This window comes from Drosophila hydei, unplaced genomic scaffold (genome assembly GCF_003285905.1).
Source record: "Drosophila hydei strain 15085-1641.00,03,60 unplaced genomic scaffold, DhydRS2 tig00000001-arrow-pilon, whole genome shotgun sequence".
Taxonomy (NCBI): Eukaryota; Metazoa; Arthropoda; class Insecta; order Diptera; family Drosophilidae; genus Drosophila; species Drosophila hydei.
Window position 1 is genome coordinate 614,752 of NW_022045643.1, and position 22,632 is coordinate 637,383.

The 22,632-nt window shown below is 42.9% G+C and overlaps 1 protein-coding gene across 28 annotated transcripts in view; it reads left to right on the plus strand.

The window, feature by feature from the left end:
* LOC111595052 (CUGBP Elav-like family member 4) overlaps positions 1-22,632 on the plus strand; it is a 304,647-nt gene that overhangs the window by 246,800 nt on the left and 35,215 nt on the right. For 26 of the 28 annotated variants that reach the window (XM_023308581.2, XM_023308586.2, XM_023308600.2 and 23 more), the window contains one exon: positions 5,626-5,705. In XM_023308581.2, the coding sequence (XP_023164349.1) occupies positions 5,626-5,705 (80 nt within the window). Of the gene's footprint in view, positions 1-5,325; positions 5,575-5,625; positions 5,706-18,941; positions 19,068-22,632 lie in introns of those variants that run through there. The other 2 variants (XM_023308606.2, XM_023308608.2) reach the window with 2 other exon arrangements.

Consider the following 22,632-nt stretch of genomic DNA (forward strand, 5'->3'; position numbering starts at 1 on the left):
GGCCGATGGCAGTTGAATCTTGCCTTGGTGGGTGGCTTGGGCAGGGCACAGGCTTTGCCATGCGAAATGCCCGAAAGCAATAATATTTTAGCTTTTGTTATAGGTTTTTCAAGCTGGCAGCAGCAGATCGCAGCGAACGCCTGGCTGTTTGTATTTTTGTAGCATACTTTTGTGCATTATTTGCAAAGCACTTGCAGGAAAGCAGTCCAACTTGGCTTTTCAATTTGCCAGCCGGGGGAGACATTTTGTTTGCCTGTATACACAAAATATTATATTCTTAATTGGTGTTTATTGTGTGTCACACACACACGCACACCCATTCGCACACTTATTTGTATTGTAAAGGCCAACACACATTAACTCACACTCTCCAGACGCTACGCACTCGAGAGTGCCATAAAAATGTCAACGCTGCATTCTGGCCAAGTATTAAATTGTTCGAGCCACAACAAAAGCCATAGACAACTTGCCTTTGCCTTGTTCAAATGTAATTTGCAGCTTTCCTTTATCTATATGTTTTTTTTTTCGAAACACATCCCTGCGGCCAGCAAATGCAATGCCAGCTCCGAATGCTTGTCCAGCTGCTCTTTTCATATACATATACATCTATATTCCTGTCCCTTGCTCACACACACACACACACTCTCTCTCTCTTTCTCTCGCTCTATTTTGTATGGCTCGCAGGCAAATTTCATTCAAACAAAAAGTTTTGTATCTCTCTTGCCGTGCGGTAAATTGCTTATGAAATTGCAATTTGAGCTCACTCTGTATATGCTGGTCACTGATTTTTATTTAATTTCGCCTACGGATGCCACAAAATATGTATGTGTGGCCAACACACACACACACACGCAAACACACCCATATAGAGTGCAAAATGTATTACATTACATGAGACACACGGCATAAATTTCAACTATTTTGCATATTCAGTTCAAGTGGACAGCTGAGCCTTTCACTCACTCAGTCAGTGTCTCACTCTCTCAGTCAGTCAGTTAGTCAGTTTGACAGTTTATCAGTTCGTTGGGCAATAAAATGTATTATGAACTAAATTTGTATGGACAGCTGGAGCTCAAGTTTCTTTCATTTCATTTTTGTTTTTGCCAAATGTTATTAACTGTAGTTGCAAATCCTGGCTAAATCCATTGGCTCATGCCAGCTCTGTAGGCTTTCGCAAACTTTTTACCTTTTGTTTATATGCTAGCCAAAAACTTTTTGCTCTCGCCCAAATCAAGAATAATGGTCCCATTGCAGATTCCAGATAGAGTGCGAGTGTGCGTCCGTGTGTGGGCATCTCATATGTGTGCTGTCTTTTTGATTTGTATGCAAAGTGTTAAGGTTCATGCTAAGCCAAAAAAGGAGTTCAATTTCAGCCCCAGCCTCAGCTTCAGCGTCAGTTTCACTCCGGGCACAACGAAAGAGAAATTGCCTTGTTTGTCTTTTACCAGTTGAGTCTATTTGCAATTGTAGTTGACCATATTGATAAGCTAGCCACAGACTTCATTAGAGACATGCGTACCCCAAAAACTTTTGTGGGCTAAAGTTCAAGCTGAAGTCATAAATCGAGCTTCAATGGATTTGTGGCAACAACATCATATATCAGTTTCTGATTGGAGTTCGCTTAAAGCAGCACAAATTGAAGTTGCCTTTGTAGGAAAAACTGAGACTGAAATATGAGAGAATACCTCTCTCTATGCTCTCTTATATGAAATGATGTATGAATTTGCTGCCAGCACAATTTCATAACTTGATTTCCTACTTTCGCCTTTAATGTGCCCAAAATATCAATATAATTCAATGATTTTCCATACAGCCAAGCACAACATTCAGCAATTCCCAAACAAAACTCTGTTTAAAGCGATTTATCATTGGTTTGCCAGCAAAAGTTAAAGCAACTAATTCGCTTTTGCCAATCTCATTATTTGGCCTTTTTTGCTCGCATATGTTGACCATGTTGTTTGGTTGAGTTTATTTGATTTTTGTTGTGGCGGTACGAAAAATGTTGTCCATTTATGGTAAAATGCATTCAACTGTGAGTGTCATGAGGCAAATGCAATTTGCAGAGCTGCAATTGCAACAGCAACAGCAGCGACAGCAACAACAACTGGTGACATCCTTTGCGTATGGCATTACCTTGTTTGTGTGTGTGTGTGTGTGTGCATATAGTTGATATGGTTGTGCGTGTGTGGCAGGGCTCATCATTGGTGCACAGTGGCACATGCATCAAACAAATTCGATAGCGTTGCTTTCTGGCTACTGGCCAAGGCTGCTGCCGCATAATAAGCGTAAACGTTGGCTAACAAGATTCATGCAACGCTGTTGTGCCCCGGAGGCAAACATGCAATGGCCATCAACGTGTCCTGTCCAGCGTCGCCTGTCCACTTCCACACACACATACACACACAGTCAAGCGTCGACGCGACTGAATGGCAAATTGCGAATTGCGAACGAAGCGCGCTTAATGCAACTTTGTTGCTCGGTTGATGTTGCTGCTGCTGCTGCTGGTGCTGCTGCTGCTGCTGTTGTTGTCAGCTTCGTTGGGGCAGCAGGCAGCGATTGAAAAATCCCACTTGGGCGTTTTTAATTGGATTTTAAAATACTTGTCCCATGCAGGCTGGCCAGAGAGCTACAGCAGCCAGCAATGACCATAGCCATAACACGAGCATCAGCCTCACTTCTCTCGCTCTCCCTCTCTCACAATGCTTCAGCAACAACATATCGACCAGCAGACGTTGGTCAGCAGTCAGGGGCTCAACACGCTCGTTATCCTTGTTTTCTGATGCTGCTGCCGCTGCTGCTGTTGTGCACAATTTGGTTACGTGTTTGACCTGCGGCGATTTTTCATAGCAGAGCCCAGTTTATATTTTTTGTTGTTATTGTCGGTGGAGAGCCCATACATTAATGGCATTGCGAAATTTGTATTGCAAATGTCGCTAAGGGTCTGCCAAATGAATCCCTGCCATAAATATAATCACATGTGTTTTTCCTGGCCGCAAACACAAGCGCAGAGCTTTGTTTTCATGCCACATGAAATGTGATACAGAAATTGTTGTTTGCTCAGTGGCAAGAAGCAGAGTTGCATCTTAACGAACTTGTTACCCTAGCTCAGCGCAGCTTAATTTAAATGAGAGCTCGACAGGCTCTTGCATAATTATTAACATTAGCATATTTGATTAAAAACTGTCATTAGGAGTCCTGTTGACAGTTGGCTGCATCGGTTCACGCTTCAACGCAAGTTGCTTAAGAATAACTGTAATAAAAAAAACACAAGCCTGTCGGCAGTGAAACACATTTTAATTTCAACTAATTGCCAAGTCGACAGTTACCTGGCAGGTAAATAGCTAAGCAACTGCAAGTGCAACTGCAGCCAGGCGACGCTTAAGTAATTAAAGCTCGCACTTCGTTAGCTTTAAAGGGCGAGAGTCCTCGCTGACTCACTGACTGTCTCCAGCCTAATTGTAGCAAGTGTCCGGCTCTGCGCTTGATTGTATGTAAATGCAATCCGAATGTCTTTGGCTCAAAGCAAAAGTTGTCTTTCAGCTCGGACTTAGCCTGTCTGTCGCCCGTCTGTGCCAGGACTAATTTACTTTTAATTATTATAATGACTTGAAGTTCGACAAATTAGCCTTAATGCGAGTTAGTGCGTCAGCACAGACAAATGACATCCTGCAAAAGGTAAATAATCAGCCGAGTACTGGACATAAAGAAAGAGTTCAAGCTGTCCATGTTTAATGAATGTTCAAGTGCCTCAGCTCGGACTAATCAGTTAAGCACTTGAAGGACTTTGATTTGACAACTGCCTCATGAGGCATACAAATTGCCAAAGTTTTGTTAGTTTTCCACCCAGATGATATATACCTGAGCTGAGTGAAGCGAAGGTGTCTTTGGGATTGCGTAACTTGCAAAGTCCACGGCACGACGACGACCCTACAAAATATCTCTCTTTTACGCAAGTTATGCTAAGAAAAATAAATTTCACATAAACAAAAGGCGAAAGAAAAAATGTAAAGAAACAAAGAAAAAACAACACAAATCACAAACAAAAGGAGAAAAAAATGGACAAAAAACACACAAAATCAACTTTGATTTAAGTTTACAAAAATGCTTAGCAATTGCTTTGCTTTTTTAGCTTTTGTTATTTTTATTTTTTATTTTGATTTACTTTTTTTGGTGCTCGGCCTGGCATTCAGCATTTTTTTTCCCACCTCCGCTCTTTTGAGCTCTTTCGCTGCTTCGCAATGTTGCTGGATTAACAGGCAACAAAATATTTTTTATTTTTATTGTTTAGCAACGCTGATTTCAAGCTCCAACCCCCAACCCAGCCCCAGCCCCAGCCCAGGCCAGCTGTGAGACTGTCCAACTGTTGTCTGTATGGCGCAGGATTTTGTTGTCACTTCAACACACACAAAAAATATATAAAAAAAAAACAAATGCAAAAGTGGCAGCAAAACAAAAATCCACTTGAATTTTTTACACTGTATTTTTTGTACATTTGCAACACGATAAAAAAAGAAGACGAAAAAACGAAGTGGAAAAACGAAATATAAAAATCTTGTTCCTGTTTGCACGCGAAATTTGCGCTTGTCTGCCTTACGGCTTGTCAGCTCGCATGTTGCACGGTTTTAGGCGGGATTTGTTGCGCGCTCGCACTGCATGCCACATACCCCAGCGACAACTACAAAGGCAACAGCCGCAGTCGCAATTTAGGCAGCACAACTGCCTGACAAATAGGTAGGGGAATGGCATTTCTCTTCCTCTTGTTGTTGTTGCTTGCCTTTACTTGAGGGTCTTAATTTTTACCATTGTTGTTGCTGTTACTGTTGCTGTTGTTATTCCCCCCCAAGCGCTAAAGCCCAAATGAAGGTTAAGCTCTACGTGGAGATCAACTCTCAAAGGCCTAGATTAATTCCCAAGGGTTTTTGACTTGGTGTAAACTTTCCTTCAATGGTTAGCTGACTTTTAAATGGAAAAATTCAATTGAAAGAGGATAAACCTTGAAGGAAATACTAACAGGTTCTTCAAGCTAACTTCCAGTCAGGGTATCCTCTAGTCGAGCACAGCCCAACAAAAACACTCATTGTTTTTTGTAATCTTTTGTGGTTATAGCCTGTGTATTAAATTAGCATAAATGATTTTTAATAATTATACTCATGAAGCCCCATTGCTGCGCTCATCATTGCGGCCTGGCCACGCCCCACTTTTGGCAAGACCGCCTCCACTGCGCGCAGCTGGCGCACAAATGGCAAAATAATGAGCGCCAAGTGCGATGATTTTGTTTTATTTATTTTTTCTTTTTTTTTTTTTTGGTTTGAATTTAACATTCACCGTCCGGCCGACTATTATTTGTATATAATGGATGCTGGGGCTGGCGATGCTCCATATTGGCATTCCACAGCAGAGAGCGCAGCAAGCGAAAATGTTTTTTAATTGCACTTAAAATTTTATTTCAATGCGACGCACATATGTACCAGCTGGCACATGATTCTTGTCATTCGACGAGGCTGAGTCAAGAGTCTGAACAGAACTTATTGAAATACTTGTGATAACGAGCGTATATATATATATAGAGAGAGAGTGAGATATATATTGTATATGTATTATATGTATAATTTGCTTTACTTTCAGGCTGCGCTTTCGTTAAATTCGGTTCCCAACAGGAGGCTCAATCTGCAATAACCAATTTACACGGAAGCCAAACTATGCCGGTAAGTGTCAATGCGTCTAGTTCATGCCTCAGTTAACAAATAAATCGCACATAATTCCAATTAGACAGACGTTTTTGCCCTGGCAACAACAATTTAATTTGAATTGAAATTTAAGCTTTGAATTGAAGTTGACGTCGAGAGTTTTTTTGCGCTGCTGTCAATTCCCACGCCTCTTTGTGCGTTAGTTGACCAAGTTTGGCAAATAAAAAGCTGAAGCCTTAAATATATTTTTTAAGCTTATATACGAGTATTTTCTTTTATTTCCCATTCACAACTCAAACAATTTTTTTCCATTTGTCATGAACATGCGCTTGTGTCTGTGTGTGTGTGGGAGTCAAACTAATGAAATTTCCAACCTGAAGTACTTAAGGAGCTGCCTTCCCGTTTGTCGTACAACATCTGTTGTTGTTGTTGCTGCTGTTGCTGTGGAAAAGTACTTAACAAACTTCATTTAAGCTTCAAGTGGGGCAGGAGCCGAACTTTCCTTTGGCCACGTCTTAAAAATAAACTCGAATTAAATTAAATAGCGAGCACAAATTATTATTATAATATGCTCTCCTCGGCGCCACTTCAATGGGAAATCAAGAGCACACTCGGCTCTAATTTTCTCAACAAAAAAAAAAGAAAAAAATAAATAAAATAAAATAAATATACAAATCAGAGCATCAAATTGTTTGACAACCGAGAAGCCGCCTAAAAGTTTTTTTTTCGTTTGCGTCTTTGTGACTTTGTGACTTCATTATGCAGACATTTTGTAAGAAAATACCATATAACTACATATATATGTGTGTGTGTGTGGCGCGTGTGTGTGTGTGTATGCTCTATGACAACGTTGCTCTGCTCTGGCCTCATCGCGGTGCGGGAATTATTTTTTCTTGTGCGAAAATAAATGAAATTTGCATGACACTTGAGTTATTTTGCACGTAAATTGCTTCTTTTGACAAACAACACAGGCAAATATACAAAACCAGTCAACGAGCGGACAGCAAGGAGGCGTGGCAAGTGGCAAGTGGCAAGCGGAGAGGGGGCCTGGGCGGGGATTAAAGCAAACTGAAATGGTTGCCATTGTTGTATTTTTGGTGTTTACATCAGTGCAGCGAGCAGTTGGTTGCCAAGTCAACTCCATCTCTCTCTCTCACTCACTCTGCCCCGCTCTTTCTATAAAAGTGCAGAGAGCTGTGCACGAGCATCCTGTCCGCTGGCTCCTCCATTTGCTCTTGCTTCGAGTTCTGGCGGCTGCTTTATTTACCACTCAGATTGTTGCCTGGCTTTACGCAAGGCGAAGGCGAATTTTCCATTTTCGGTTCATGTAGCTGCCTGAGTGTGTGTTTGAGTGTATCTATTTGCGTGCTGTGCCTCTCTACGCGCTTCTCAGTCGCGTTCCCCAACTCGTCGCATTTAAATTCAAATTCAAATATTGTTGATGAAATTTGTTGCTTAATTTGCAATTTAGATGCGTTTTTAAACAAACGACCCGGTCTACCCAGGCCCCACCTCCGTCTGCTCCTAGCCCTTTAGCCAAATCATGTGTTTACTTAGGCGGAACTTCTTGCCAATAATGAAGATGCTGATGATGATGACGTTGCTGCTGCTGTTGCTGTTGATGTTGGCGCCAGTCGCGTAATTACAGCTGCCTGACGCCAACGCATAGCCTGGCCTGGCTTGGCCTGGCCTGGCTTAGGAGAAATAGCAAAATCAATGCAGCCATGCCGCAGGACAAACACACATATTTTTTTTCCTTTACAATAAGACAACTTTCCGGTAACACAACCCTAAAACGATGACTTCAGGCACGACGCCCCCGTTGCCGTTCCCGTTCCCGCCTCCTTCCTTTATGTATGGATAAAAACTTCAAAAACATAGCCGCAAGTGAGGCGCAACTAGAGGCCAAAACAAATAAGACGCAAATACAAATCCAAATGCAATCCAAATCAGGCAAACAGTCGGCGCCCGGGCCCTAAGTCAATTTCAATATTTCACAGAACGTCACATTTTACAGCTGATTGCCGTCAATCCAGCAAAAATCAAAGCGTGTCCCGAGGGCGAATATGTGTGTATTATAGATACCATCTGAAAAGGCAGCTCTAATGCAATGCTAATTTTATACTGCCTGTGGTGCATAAGCTCTTATTATTCGTCTCTTTTTTATTGTAGAAGAAAAAAACAGTTTCCATTGCTATTTTCCACGCTCCGCTCGCTTTGCGGCTGTTTTCTAATTAGCGACTCGCAAAAGTATGCTACATTTTTTGTCATTCTGTTGCCCAAATGAGACACTGCTCGCTTGCACTGCTGCAGGCCTACAATCAACTGCACTTCACTCGGCATTATGCCCACCACTACATGGCTGCCATGTCTCTGACCTGCCACGCCCATGTCCATGTAGACGCCCACGGGCCGTACAGCTTAACAGCGACAGCTGCAATTTTTCACCTGGCCAATTTTTAAGATGAGCAGATGGGCAGATGGGCAACAGCACGCCCCCAAAAGACGACTCTGGCAAATTGCTAGCTAGCGTGGAGGCTAAAAAAATGCGAAGCCGAACGAGAGTTGGCAGAGCAAGAAAATGAACGCAGCAATTTCTGTTGTTTTTTTATATTTTTTGTAATTTTAAGAGCGTGTGTTTTTCTTCGTTTTTTCTTCTTTTTTTGAGCTGCCTGCACATTAAGCATTTTAATGTCAGTTAGGCAGGTCGGAGTGGAGTCGGGGAGGCGGTAGCTGTGCGGCTGGCAAGTTGGCAGTTGTAATTGCAATTTGGCATTACGACTCTGCGTCTGGTAGCAGGCAGCAGGTAGCAGGTAGCCAGGTAATTAGCGCAAAACGACGCGCCAGCTGTTGTATAAAATTTTTAGTAGCTTGCACAAAAGTATGCTACACTTTTGCTCCTGCATATATTAATTATACAACGGGCCGGAGCCAAATTGCTAAGTGCAACAACAACAGCAACTGCAGCAGCAACAAAAAATTGATTGCCTACCTGCAGGCGTCAAAGTTGGCAGCAGCAGCAGCAGCAGAGATGGCAGCAGACAAACCGCAAGTTAATTTCAAGCTTAACAAAGTTTTTTTCCGGCCGCCGCACCCAACGTCTCTCGGACGCTGAGGCTTGGCTTTCAGTTTGATGTACCACAAAAAGCTTTTAAAAAATTTTTGATTACGCCAAACCTTAAGCAGCTTACGAACACCCCCACACAGCCGCACATGGGCAACCAGCACTCATTAAAAAGGAATTTACAATCGTGCGACCAGAATCAGCTCTCCGAGCTGCCCAACGTGGACAGTTTCTATTTTGGCTCGGAACAACATGCACATTCGGCTTGCTGTTAATCCTCTGGCACTCAACATGTTATAAGTCGCTTTTAGTGCGGTTTTGCAAGCGTTTTCTAAACACAACCGCACTACGAAAAAAATGTGTAGCAATAGTAGGAGTAGCTAGCCGAACGCTGTATACTCTAACTGAATAAGAGCGTCATATGAGGAGATGCTGACAGAACATGGCTAGGAAATAGTTTTCATGATGAATTTTGATACATAAAAGTAGAAATAATGCGAGTCTTTAGCTGCGCCAACTACTTCAGCTGGTTGCAGGGACTCTGTTCTGCTGCAGGGTATTGTAAAAGTTTACAGTTGTAAACAATAATTTCGTATTCACTCAACACAACATTCGCTTTTTTCCACACATTTGCATAAGCCGCTGATGCGATTTTTTTCTATCGCCATTTCCTCCCAGCAACTAGGTGAGTGTTCTGTGTGTTGTGTGTAAATGCGGCTTAGAAGCGAGGGCGCTTTGGCAGTGGGCGTGGCTGCTTGTTAATGAAAGCGCGCGCATGCATTAAAGCTGCTCTCTAAATGCTTTTGATTGGCGAAGCGCAAAAGCGCCCAGCAAAAGCAAAAATGGCCATCAGCCACCCGGCCAGAGATTGTGCCGGGTGCAGAGCTGGGGGCAGAGTCAAATACATAAATAAATATATTTTAAATTACAGGCAAAGTGACACAAAAACTTAGACCGAAAAGCGCTCACAACGCCGCCGAATAAATTAGGCAATTAGCATTTTTTCTCATCTTCACTCAATGTTTTTTCTCTTCTTTCGCTGTGCAGTAATTGTTTGCCCTGCCCTGACTTCTGCTCAGAAACATTTGCATTTGGCAGCTGGTGTGGTGAGTCAACAAACTAACTGTTTGCTTAGATGAATAAAGAAAACGAAAAGCTCAACTTTAACTCTCTGCCTCTAGCTCAAGAGCCGAGACTGGAAATGTGAAGCTGCCTCAAAGCACATCAAAAGCAAAGTTTTGCAAATTAATAAGCAGAAATATGAGCGAAGCAGGCAGCACGCCCTGTTTTATATACAATTACAAAGTTACAAGAACCGACTAAAAATACGCAGCATTAAGCAGAAAATGGACGCTGATGTGACCTAAGTAGATCATTGAAATAACTATAAACATTTTTAGCTGTAAAGCAAAAAGCCGTCGTGCAGATTTTTTTCAAGTTTTTTTGAGTCGAGTTAAAGGCAGCACAGATTTAAAAATTGCTTAAGCGCGCACATAAGTATGCTTTAGAGAGCCACAAGATGAAAGAAGCGCAGCCACACACTGAAGTATACACACACACACACACAAAACTAACAACAACAATAATGCCAACGATAACAAGAACGACAGCAGAGCAACGCACACGTAGCATGGGGCTGGTTGGCAGGCAAACAGCGACGCGTTGCGAGTTTTTCTACTGTTTTCTATTGTTCGCAGCTGCTGCACATTAGAAATTCAACTTCGTCTACTTTTAGGCGCTGAACAACAAGCAACAACCAACAGCAGCCAAACAATGGCGTGTGAATTAAAATAGAAACAGAGTCCGGGCGTCTGCTGGTCGTCATCTTCGCAGCACAGCCAAGGTGCGAGCGCTGTGTGTGTCGGTGCTCAAGCGTGAAGACAGGCAGAGGCGCCATATTGGACGCCATTTTTGTCAAGTCACATTAAGCGATGCGTCTGCCTGACGAAAATTGAACGCTTTCGCAAGACGAGCGAGAGCGAGAAAATTGTTGTATAAATAAAAGCATAATTGATGCGAGCCCAGAAACAAAAGCAGCCCAAGCATAACACTTGGCGCTTGGCATATGTTGCGCCAATTCAGCCATGAGCCATAACAAAAACTATGGGGTTAAGCAGCTGATGGACTATAAGATGCCCTGCAAACGGTTTCAGTATGAAGAAATATGCTCAACTCATTCACCAAGCTCTGCCTGCTTATCAATGCCAACGCGCACAATCATTCCCGCTTATCACATGCCCTTCTTTTAATACACTTTTGATTGCTGGGTATAAAAACAGCGGAGAGAAAGAAAACCACTCGCGCACACAAAATTTGTTTCTTTTGCATATTTTACGGGCGCTCGTTTCGTTGAACGGACTGCGAAAACAGGTTGGCAGCGCGCATATCATTTTTGCCTCGTCGCAGCGTATTTACGTGCGTTGACGTTGGCGTTGGCATTGGCATTGGCATTTTTCACATCTTTTGCTGCTCAGCTCGAGTTTCTTTTATTGCCCCGCAAACGATGTGCCTGCCGCTCTCTCTCTCTCTCTCTCTCTCTCGCACCTCTCACTCCCCCGCCTCCTCCCGTGTGTGTTGTCAGCTTGCAGATTTTGTTCTCTGCTTTTTTTTTACACATGACGATGTGAAATTAATTTGAAATTTAAATGCGCGTTTTGGCAGCTGCGAAATGTCTTTGATGATAGCTATGCAGCACTTCGTTTGCCTTTAAACGGCATGTGTTACACGTATTTGTATTTGTGTTCGTATTTGTATTTGCTCAAGTATCTGTGTCCGTATTTGTGCTGCATGATGAGCGTGGCGTGACAGCGAATTCCTCACTGCATATTTCCAAGGTGTCGCCTGTTATTTTTCAAAGAAACTCTTGGACTCCATTTGCTTGATTGCAAAAAGAATTTGTGTCTAGAAAAAGCTGATAAAAGGACATTCAACACAGGTGAACTGTGCATATATCAAATGATATAACTACATCGATTTTTCGAGCGAACTCTGTCTAGGTCTCTAGAGACATCAAGTCCATTCGCCAGGACTCGTTGGCGTGTGCCTTCGCCACACAATTCGAAACTAAAACTCCAGTAACTGTTATAAATCGATCAGTTGTGCTCGTGTCCCTGGCATTTTCACAACTCATTTGTTGCTGCTCAACACATTCGCCCATAACCGGGCGTACATATGCTGCCACAGACTCGCAGCTACAGCGGCGTTTGGGCTGGTAGGGCAGAGACCATTACCACCACTAAATCAGTGATGTTTAGCATATTAGACACATGCACATGGGCCAATCTGTTTGCTCTGCTCGGCTGCCGCTCTGGCGCTCACTCTCGATATTGATTTGGCAGCGCTGAGTCGCTCGTTCAGCAGCCGCCCGGCCTGCCATCAATTTCAATTTTGCTCCAGCGGCGCAAATCCAAACACCGCCTGCCACACACAATTTTCTGGCATTGCCTGCAGACGCAACGCGCCGCCCTGCACCACGGCAGCCACCACCGTCTGCCTAAAGCCACTTTTTCGGTAAACTAATTTTCTTGCTTCAATATCTTGACAGTGAAATTGGCACGACGCTGGCAAAACGCAATCAAACCGTGCGTGTGTGTGTGTATTGGTACATAAATAAGCAGTGTATACTTTTAAGGTGGCGATACCTTTGCTACCTTTCGCCCAACTGTTTGCTATTGACATCACGTTTCGTTAAAGCCGAAAAAAAAAACTGAGCCACTGAGCCACGCCCAGCTCTTCAGGGCGTTGCTTGCCGCAGCCACACAAGCTGTGCCATAAATTTCTGGTTTAGTCACCGGAAATTTAAGCCAAGTTGCCAAGTTGCTTATTAAAAACTTGTCGTAGCACAAAAAAAAAGGCAAGAAGAACTGGAGAACTGGGGAACTGGAGAAGAAAGTGTCCTTTTGCGCGAAATAAAAATCTCACATTTCCTAGGCGCATAAAAGGCACATCGTAATGGCTGCTGCTGCTTCATCGTGCCACATAAAAATCTGATGGCAGCTAAAAGCGCAAAACTTCCGGCTTTTTGTGCTCGGAAACGGGCTGCGTGCATCATTAAAACTGACATCGCAAATGTCGCGTGCGGCGGCAACCCGAAAAAGTATGCAACATAAAAATGGTTGCAGCTGCGCTGCAATTTGCTGGCGACCTGTCTGTCTGCCCAACTTGCCAAACAGCACGTTATAAACAATTTTAATAGACTTGCTTAAGACCAAGCATTGGCCCAGCAGCCAAGCAGCCAAACAGCCAAACAGCCAATCCAGCCGAAACTCCGTGCCTCTTAGCTGGCCGTGGACAACATTGTCGACTATTCGCCTCACCAGCTGCAGCTGTGTGCATTGTCTTTTGCATATTTCTGGCTGCCTTTCTCTTACCTTTTTTTTGGCATTTTCTTCATCTTGCGCTGGTCGTTGTCGCTGTCTACGTGCTGCAAGTGGCGTCCAATGCGGCGGCTACTTAATTTAATGCACGTCTGTTTGCATAAGCCCAAACCTTATTGAATCGACAACGGCGCGCTCTCCAAATGGCGGGCGCATCATCAATGTATGAGCACGTTCCACTGCCTCCAGCAAGCTGCAACTGCAACAGCAGTCGAGCAGTCGAGCAGTCGAAGTAGCCTAGCAAATGATGAGCAAACTTCAATTCAGCTGCGAATGCAGACAGCGTCTGAGCATAAACTTTAATGAGCCGCACGAATTTGCCAGAAATTGAAAGCCGACGTGATTTGTCTAAGAAAACAAAATGAACAGAAAATAAGCTGAAACAGTTTGCGTCTATAATCTAACTGCCATCAAATGCAAGTTAATTGCAGTAGTAAACGAAAACATTTCAATCTTTAAAATCAACAAAAATTCGCCTTTTGCTTTGAGTGGAGACACGTAGAAGTTCGACGATATCATTTCCGGCATAAACATTTTATTTATAGTTGAAATCGTCTGGCTTTTTTGCCGATTTACTTTCACACAAAAAAATGTTGTCAATTTCTCTTGTTGTTGTTTTTTGCTTTTATTTCAATTTTTTTTTTGTTTTGTTTTGTTTTGTGGCAAAAGTTTTGCGGCGTTGTCTCTGCGCTACTTGTCAAGTTTTGTTGAGTTGTTTGTTCTGCTGCTGCCTCTCGGCTGCTGGTGCTGCTGTTGCATACCTTGAAGCGTTGTCAGCTGAGCTGGCTTTGTGTGGCATTGCTTTTAAGTTAATAGTGCTGCATATTTTGTGGCAACTACTCCCGCAGGTATTTCGCATGCTTTAAAAGCTACCAACTGAGCTGAAAACCAGCTCTGTTTCAATTCCAATGCCCTGCACACTTGGCAATGGGGTTAAGTGTTTATGTGGAAGGGTTTGTTGCAGTGAATAAAAGTTGTCGCCGATATCAGAAAATGTATTTATAGACATTAAATAGATTAATAGATTAATTTCTTGCTTTAAAAGACTTTATCTTATTAATATTAATAATAAAAATAATAATAATAAGTGTTAAGTGTATTTATATTATTATATAATTATTATTATTATTATTAATACCACATTTCCAACATTTATTTTAGCACTATATTATTTATATTCAGATTTCTGTCTAAGCTCATCTTATTATAAGTTAACAAACAAAAGATTCTAGATCGCATTTACCTATGATCAGCTTATGATCACTTTCCATTTCCATTACCAAGTCATGTACATATTTAGCTAGTTATATTTGAAGTCTTCATTCTAGTTTCAGCCAAGATTTCTCAAGCGATTGAGCCCAGCTTTAGGGTATCTTCCAATCAAGCGCTTTCTACTCTGCTGCTAGCTAATTTTTGTTTCAGATTCTTATCGCACAGGCAAAACACTTCAACTTTAAGGGCCAGCCTTTTTCCGGTATGCCAGCGAGCGTCTTAGCCCTTCCTTTCTGGCCACGTTTACGTGCCAATGATGACAATTGCTTTTCTTGCGGGGCGCGCGCGCGGCTTCGATTTCGACTTGGGCTTTGCCTTTGGCCCGTTTTCTTTCATTCCTATTTTGGCTTCTATTTCTTTTTCGGCTTCTTTTTTTCTGTTTGTTTTTTTGTTTTGCACGTCGTCGTCATCGTTTTCGTTGGTTTTTCGCCGCTTGTCTACAATTTCAATAAAATTTTATTAACGAATTCCGGCGACGGTCGGCGGCGATGACAAGGCAGGACTGCGGCGTCCATGCGAATTTTTATACCTTCAGTTCAGAATGCCGAATCGATATTATTATTACAATAACAACAACGAGCTGCAGCAACAGCAACAGCAACAACAAGAACAATAACAATGGGAACGGCAACTGTAGCAATTGCCTGTCAGCATTGTACTTGTCGATTTTGCAGCTTACTTTGCTGGCATTGCATACTTTTAAGGCGCTTTGACAATTCTTTTTATCTGCGCCAGGACGACGACGAAGACGCCGACGACGACGACGACGAGGACGAGTAGGAGGACAAACGTGGCTGAGGAGGCGGACGTCGCTTGTTTGTTTGTCATTTACGCCCCACTCCACAGCTGTTTTCGGCGGCCCCTTGTGGGGCCAAGTTGAAAGCCCGCAGTTCAATTCTCAATGGCGCAGCAGTTTTCTTTCTTTCTAATGGCGGCATTTCCGTTCAGCAGTCGTCGCCAACGTCGTTCCGTTCGCTTTTCTCAGCTTACCGAAACTTGACATCAATTTTTGCTCAATTTTATTATTTTCATCTTCATTTTCGCAGCGACCGCGCTCAAATCTATAATTGTATTTATGTCAACTTTTTAAATAGATGATGTGCTTACCACACTCTCTCCCTCTTTCTCTCTCTCACTCTCTCTCCCTCTGTCTTACTCCTACTATCTCGCGGGAATATTTGGCATTATAATAATGACTTTGCCTTTGTGATAACGACTTACGGAAACGTTTGGGCATGTCATTAGCATTGGCCCGCACTAGAAATTTGTCTTGAACTGATATTATTAATAGAGTGAAACACATCGAGCGAATTTATTGGGCGCCACGGCGAGCCCCGCTATGCAAAATAGCTGGCAAAATTTATGTGCAAAGTTCCTAAGTGCAATATAAATTAAAAGTGTAAGGACACAGCAAAGGGCAACGCTGTGTATGAGTAATGCAACTGAATAAGGAAAGTGAGCACTAAATGGGGAAATGCTTAAAAACTATGCAAAGCAAAATACTTAAAAACAACTTAAAATATATTAAATAATTAGAAAATGTAGCTTAATTAACTTACGAAATTTCCAGCTCAAAGCTTAAGCTACTCAGCTCTTCAATTGTATCTATATACAATATACTATATAGTACTCTAGGATTAATCTGCTATACAAGTTGCAAAACAATGTGGCATGAAATTCATTGCATCATTTGAGCAACCCAAAAAGCCGCAGCCACGATTTGCCACGCTCGCATGCAATTAAAGTCTCTGGCACTATCTGGCCAGTAAAGTTTGTGTTCGAAAACCATTTGTGACTTTTAACACACACGAGAAGAAAAAACAACAGCAGCCAGTCCAAAAACTATCAACTGTAATCAAGTTGTGTAGCCTAAAGCTGAAGCACACTAAAAGCAAAAGCTGCTAAAAAGCATTAAGGCGCTGCTGCTGCAGGCAACAACACTGAACAACAAAAAAAAGAGTAGCTATAGACGGAAGTCGGCAGACATTAGTGCCAAAAGTGCGTCACAAACAATATTTCCGTATCCACAACAACAACAATGGCAATAGCTAAAGGATGCGCTGGGCATAGCCTAGACACTTTTTAAGAGATTAAATTTTGGGGAGGTCTCAGTGTCTGTGTCCAAAGCTCTACAGCAGCATTTACCGTAAGCACATGCACACGCACACACACATACACATACATATATGAGCCGCTCGCAAACTTTTGCCAAACAACAATGGCTGTCGAGTGGGCTGAGCGGGGCAGCATTGGGTATATGCAACTAAAATAGCCAGCAGCATTTTTGCGTTTGCGTTGTTTAAACATGCGCAAAGTTCAGGGTTTGAACTTTTATCAAACATACGCCATGCCAAAGCAGGCACAGCAAGCATACTTTTAGGGTTACAGCAACAACAACAACAGGAACAGCAACAACTCCATCCATGAACAAGTGGAGCAACATAGCCGAGCTATGGGAACGTCCATGTAAAGCAACTATCAGCGCCTGGGGCACAGCTTGTTATTTCAGCTTGGCTCACTTCCTTCTTCCACAGATACCCAAAAAAGGGACATTAAGGAAATTACCCAAAAATTAGTAATAGCACAGTATAAATTACTAACTCGAAAGGCTCACACAGAGTGAGAGACAGAGGGAGAGGCACTCTAACTACACTTGAAAAGCTTTAGTTGAAGAAATATCACTCAAAATGCGATCTTCGTTAAGATTTCCAAGCGATTTGAGTTGCGGCCAGAAGCGAGAAATCATTTGGAAATTAGCTGCGGGAACAACTCGAATAGAAAATTAAAATAATTTACCGTTTTACGCATTTTTGCATGCCATAAATATTTCATGAGGCGGCAGCCGCAAAAACTGACAGCTGTCAAAACGCGCGACTGTTTCAAAATGTAAAATGCGAACACAGAGCGTACGGAAAACCAACATGGAATACATTAGTTCAAACCCTACGGGATATGCTTGGCAGCTATATATATATATATGTATATATCTGCGTGTGCTGCCTTATATAGCGAGCTTTCAATTTTCATTTAGACAAGCTTGATGACTGTCAAATGCTGTTTGTGTCTTGGGCGCGCTGTGAGTGACTGGGAGCATCGCAGGCGCCGCAAAGTATGCAACAAATAACAAAAATTTTAACACGAAATCTTTTAATCCCAATGAACTGTGGCTGTCCATTCGAGTGCCTCCGCCTCGACTCGACTCGACCAGACAGCAACGTGGATTTCGTTTCGTGTCCAAAACAAACGTCGCAGGCATTTACTTAATCGACAAGGGATTAGATTGCACCAGCCACCAGCTGCACAGATTGTAGAGGGGATGCTGAAGGGGGGTGGACTCCAGAATGTTTCCATTTGTGTGTTGGCCACTTTAAATTGAGAATTATTGTCGCAAACAACTGTTTGGGCAAAGGCAGGCACAGGACAGGAATCGCAATGCTGAAGCACTGAAGCAGCGGGCCTTGATAAGGATATATTGTGTCTCACGCAGTTGGACAGCTTTAATCTGGGGTTACGCTCGGACCCCGGATCCTCACAGCGTACGTGCTTAATTTTGTTTGCACTTTTAAGCCCAGTCCAGCACAGCTGCTCCGCTGCTCCCTTTTGATACACGCCGCCTGCAGTTAGGCTACAAAAATCACGCAGCAGGCGTTGCCGGGTCACAAGGATACGGAGCGCAGTATACGATGCCAGCGGCCGCATGCGCTTGCCAAGGATTAGCGCTGATTGAAATTGCAAATGAAAATTTATTTTTACTGCGTACTCCAGCGCCCCAATCCGCCCACTCCCACGCCCTGTTGTTGTTCGCTGCCAGGACAAATGTTAGTTTAGCTCAGAGCTCTCCGTGCTCAGGCAGTGAGGCACCCCTGGGTCAAAGCGCATTGTATTAAAATTTAATTGAGTAACTGACATTTTATTTTTGTATAATTAAATTAAGCCCCGGCTTAGCGTTTGATTTTAATTTGTGCGACATTTGTCTGCTGCATGCGCCGCCCAACAATTGACCCGGCCATGCCCCGCTGCCGCCACCGCCCACAGCCCCGCCCTCGTCTGCCTGTCCAGTTCTGGCCACCATTATTTTGCCATTAAAATTTGTTTATATATATATCAATACGGCTCCGCAACTGGCCGCAGGATTAGTTGCAAAAATTATGTTAAGTTCGCTCGTTTTATTTTTTATTTACATAAAGCCTAGGCGCAAGCGTTGCCACATAATTTATTGGCCAGGCCCCAGCTGCGCAGCTGCTGCGCTGTCCATGTTCTAGGCATTATTGGCCATCAAGGGCTTAACAAATTGATTGGCCAGCGGCAGAGTCGGAAGAGGTGTGGAGGGGACTGAATAATATGTAAATTAATTTGATGACCAGACGAAAATAAAGCCAATAACACATTAACAGTGTTGCACAATACAGTTTTATTTGCTCTAGTGTTGAAAATCTCTATACACTATAATGTCATATATAATATATATACAAAGCTACAATTTACAGTGTTGAGTGACTACAATAAGATCATTATATCTTTGATAAACTATTCAAAAGATTTGCAAATCATAGTCTATAGATCTTTCAGTATAGAAAATCAATAAAAAAAAAAGAGAAGTGCTTGCAAACCGGACTCTGCGGCTAACAGGGTTGAGAAACTGCAGAAAAATTATATCTTTTTGAAGAGGTATTTAAAAGTATTACAAAATGCAGTTATTGCTAAAAGTGTTAGACAACTCAACGCTTTGCTTAAAATATTTGGAAATAAGTAATGAAAACACAAACTTAGCAGTGTTGGAAAACTACATAAAAACTTATTAGATAACAGATAAGTATTGAAAAATTAATTGAAGTCCTTAAGTACCTCTGCAAGACATGTTTATATGGCTTTCAGTGTTGGGCAAGTAGATGATATTCATTTTATATAAAAAGTAGTGTTGAACAACTACGAAAAACAATATAAATTGCTTCAGCTCTTTGAAATCCAACACTCCTCCCATGCCAACAACTGTGAGGCTAATTTAGGGTCGAGCGCTCTGTGCTGATTAAGTAACTAAAGCCACATCGCACACTCATTAGCTCATTCGACTGTTTGAGCTATGGATAACATTACAATGTAATGTCGAGCATTTGGCCCTTTGCTGAGCAAATATTAGCAGCGTTCGTTGGCCACTTTTTCTCTCTTTTTTTAATATTATAATGAAAATTTCATTATTTTAACAAACAGAGCGCGCAAAAATTATTAGCACACGCGATGGGGTTGGTTGAGGTAGCTAGCTAGTTGGCTGGTTGAGGGGTTCGACGGCGACTTACAATGTTTTTAATTAAAAAATCCTTTGGTCAAGCAATTACGAGCTACATTAAAACAAACACGAAGGGCACCCCAAACACAGAACTAGCGAGCAGGAGGGCCACGGAGAGCTGAAGGGCGCCACATTATTAACAGCAATATGTACAAATCTTATATTATGTATTAACAGCGGAGCTTTCATCTCGCATTTTGTCGGACCGTGGCCTGACCTAAGTAAATATTAATAAAACATATTAATAAAAACGGAAACTGGGACGACGGACCGACCCGACGGCTATTTGCATGTAATCCCCGTAATGCATAAAACCTTTGCAGACTTTGAAACGCCGGCGCCATCAATATATGCGAGCTTAAGACAATTTGAAATATTTGCATAGCTTTAACTGCGACTTAAGCTGGCGCATGTGAGCGAGAGAATGGGAGTAGGCCGGTAGGGTGGGGAGGTGTGGAGGTGTGGGCGGATACGCATATCTCATGTGGCCATTATTTAAGTGCCCGGCCACACCTTTAAATGACTTTTGCATTAATTTATTGCATACTTTTAGGCGCGCTGTCATTACAATTAAGCCCAGCTAGCTGAGTGTGCGTGTGTGTGTGTAGGTAAGCAACAACGTCCATTCCGTAGGCTGGCTTACTTAAAAATTACATAAATTTTGCTTTATTGTGCGCCGGGACGCAGCAGACGTAAGCCAAAGCCGAAAGCCTTAGATCAGATCTTTGGCAAAAACCCCATACATAAAGTATGCAATTAAATTTTCACTTAAACGATTATCACATAAATCCAGAGGCCAAGCCAAACGTGTTTGCATTTAAATTAAAAGAGCCATTTTTCTTCGTGTGTGCAGGCGAGTCTCTGCGAGCGTGTGTGTGTGTGTGGCTGGCAGTTATCTGCCTTGAACCGCAAACGCCTAGCACGTAGGCACACACACACGCAGTCACATGTCTGTGTGAGGCGAACCCGTTGTATATATTTGCTTATGTTAATTGCCGTTGAATCCATTTCCATTAAGATGCAAGTCCTGCCACTGACGATAATTCCACACCCACCCCGCCACACACACACACACACACACACACACACAGCATAATTGCCAGCCAGAATAGCAGGATAGCTGAAAGTATGCCTTGACCACGCCAACGTTAAGCTACGTCCGATGCCTTCATCCCGCTGTTGCTTTTCAATATGCACAGCAATATCCTTTGGTAAACACACACACACACATACACAGACGCAGGCACAGAGTCCTGGACCGAAGGCCCGGCCATGCCATTATATTATACAATAACAACACAGAAAAAACCATAGCATACCAAGTTGGGCGCTAATGCAAGGCATGTTTCTTGCCCTTGCAACCACCCCCAGCCCCACGCCCCCTCCACTTTAGCCGCCCACTTTGGTACGTGCTCTTACATATTAGTCAACTTCATAATTTTTAATTGATACATAAAATTTCGTTCAAATATTAGCGAAGTAGTCGAGCTAGCTAGTTGAGTGGGCGACAGCAAAGGCGGGGGCGTAGTCGTGGGCTTGGGCGTGTCCGCGGGCATCTTGAGTGACAGCTTAACGTTGTAAAGCTCAGTTTATTATGCATGGCAGAACGCGCTGGCATGGGTTTTCGCCTTGGATTATCAGCAGGCCTCAAAGCCTGCATGCCCTTCTCTTGGCGACGCTCAAAAGTTGTTTGATCTGCTGTCACATTTTAGGCGAACTTTTGAGCAAGTTGCAAACAGTTTTGCCCAGGCTCGCGCCACCCATCAAGCCCATGTTTATCTAGGCGCATACAGCTTATGCCTACAGCTTATATCATATTCATGTGGCAATATGCTTAGGTATTCAAAGTTCTCTTTGCTGAAGACTCTACTCATATATATATCAATTAAGTGACTCCCTCTCAGCTCTATAAAGTGTACAATTTAAAAGCTGTTGCGTTGCATGCCCCAAAAAGTAGGCAACACTTTAGGCATTCGACTGTTTGCATACATTTAGCCCGTCTACAGGCTGCGACTCAAAAGCAATTCTTTTTTTCCACCTTCAGTTTTAGCATTTTCATCGTTTCTTTTCAGTTTTTCAGTTTTTTTTTTGGGTACTCTGGCAGCATCGCAGTGCTTGGCACTCAACCGCAAATGCATTTCAACGTAAAGTTTTTAAACAAATATTTGCTCAACTTGCTGGCGCGGGGCGTGGCAGCAGCTACACGGTTGATTTTCTTGTTTTTTTCCAGCATTTCTTCATTTTATGCTTTTTTTTTGCCGTGCACCGGCATTCAAACAATGCACAGCCAGGCGAACTGGCGTCCAGGAGCTGCCTGCCAGCCAGCCATAAAATGAGCAACGGTGCGCCGTGTGGCGGTATGCAACAGTTTTTTTTTGTGCTGTTCTGTGTCTGTTGCACAGCCTTTCATATTTACGCCCGGCAGCTGGAGCAGCAGCAGCAGCAGCAGCAGCAGCAGCAGCAGCGAGGCAAACAAATGGCACAAAAATGTATTTGCAACTGTTACCTAGCAGGAGTTGGGCACTGGCAACTCTATAAATGAATGTCCTTTTGATTTTGTTCAACGAGCCTAGCGAGTGACTCAATTCCGCGGCGCAGTTCCGGTTGGCCTTTTGTTTTGGCCATAGCCATGCATTCTTTTGAGCCAGTGTGTGGTGCACGGCCATAAGGGACGTCTTCTGCTCCTTTTGTGTGTGCAATATGTATTTCCTGCATGTGTGTGTGAATGTCTTGCAGTTGTGTTTTGTTTGTGTGCGTGTGTGTATTTGTCCCGGCGTAGGAATGTTTTAATTTGTTTTCCTATCCGCTTCGCTCGCTTCTTTTTATTGCTTTGCCACAGGCTTCGTTTCGATTGTTTGCTGCCTGCCACTTGGTTTATTTTCTCCTACTTCGTTCGCTTTTTTCCCACTGTTGCTGCCTTTGCATTCATGACACGACATACGCCCTCAA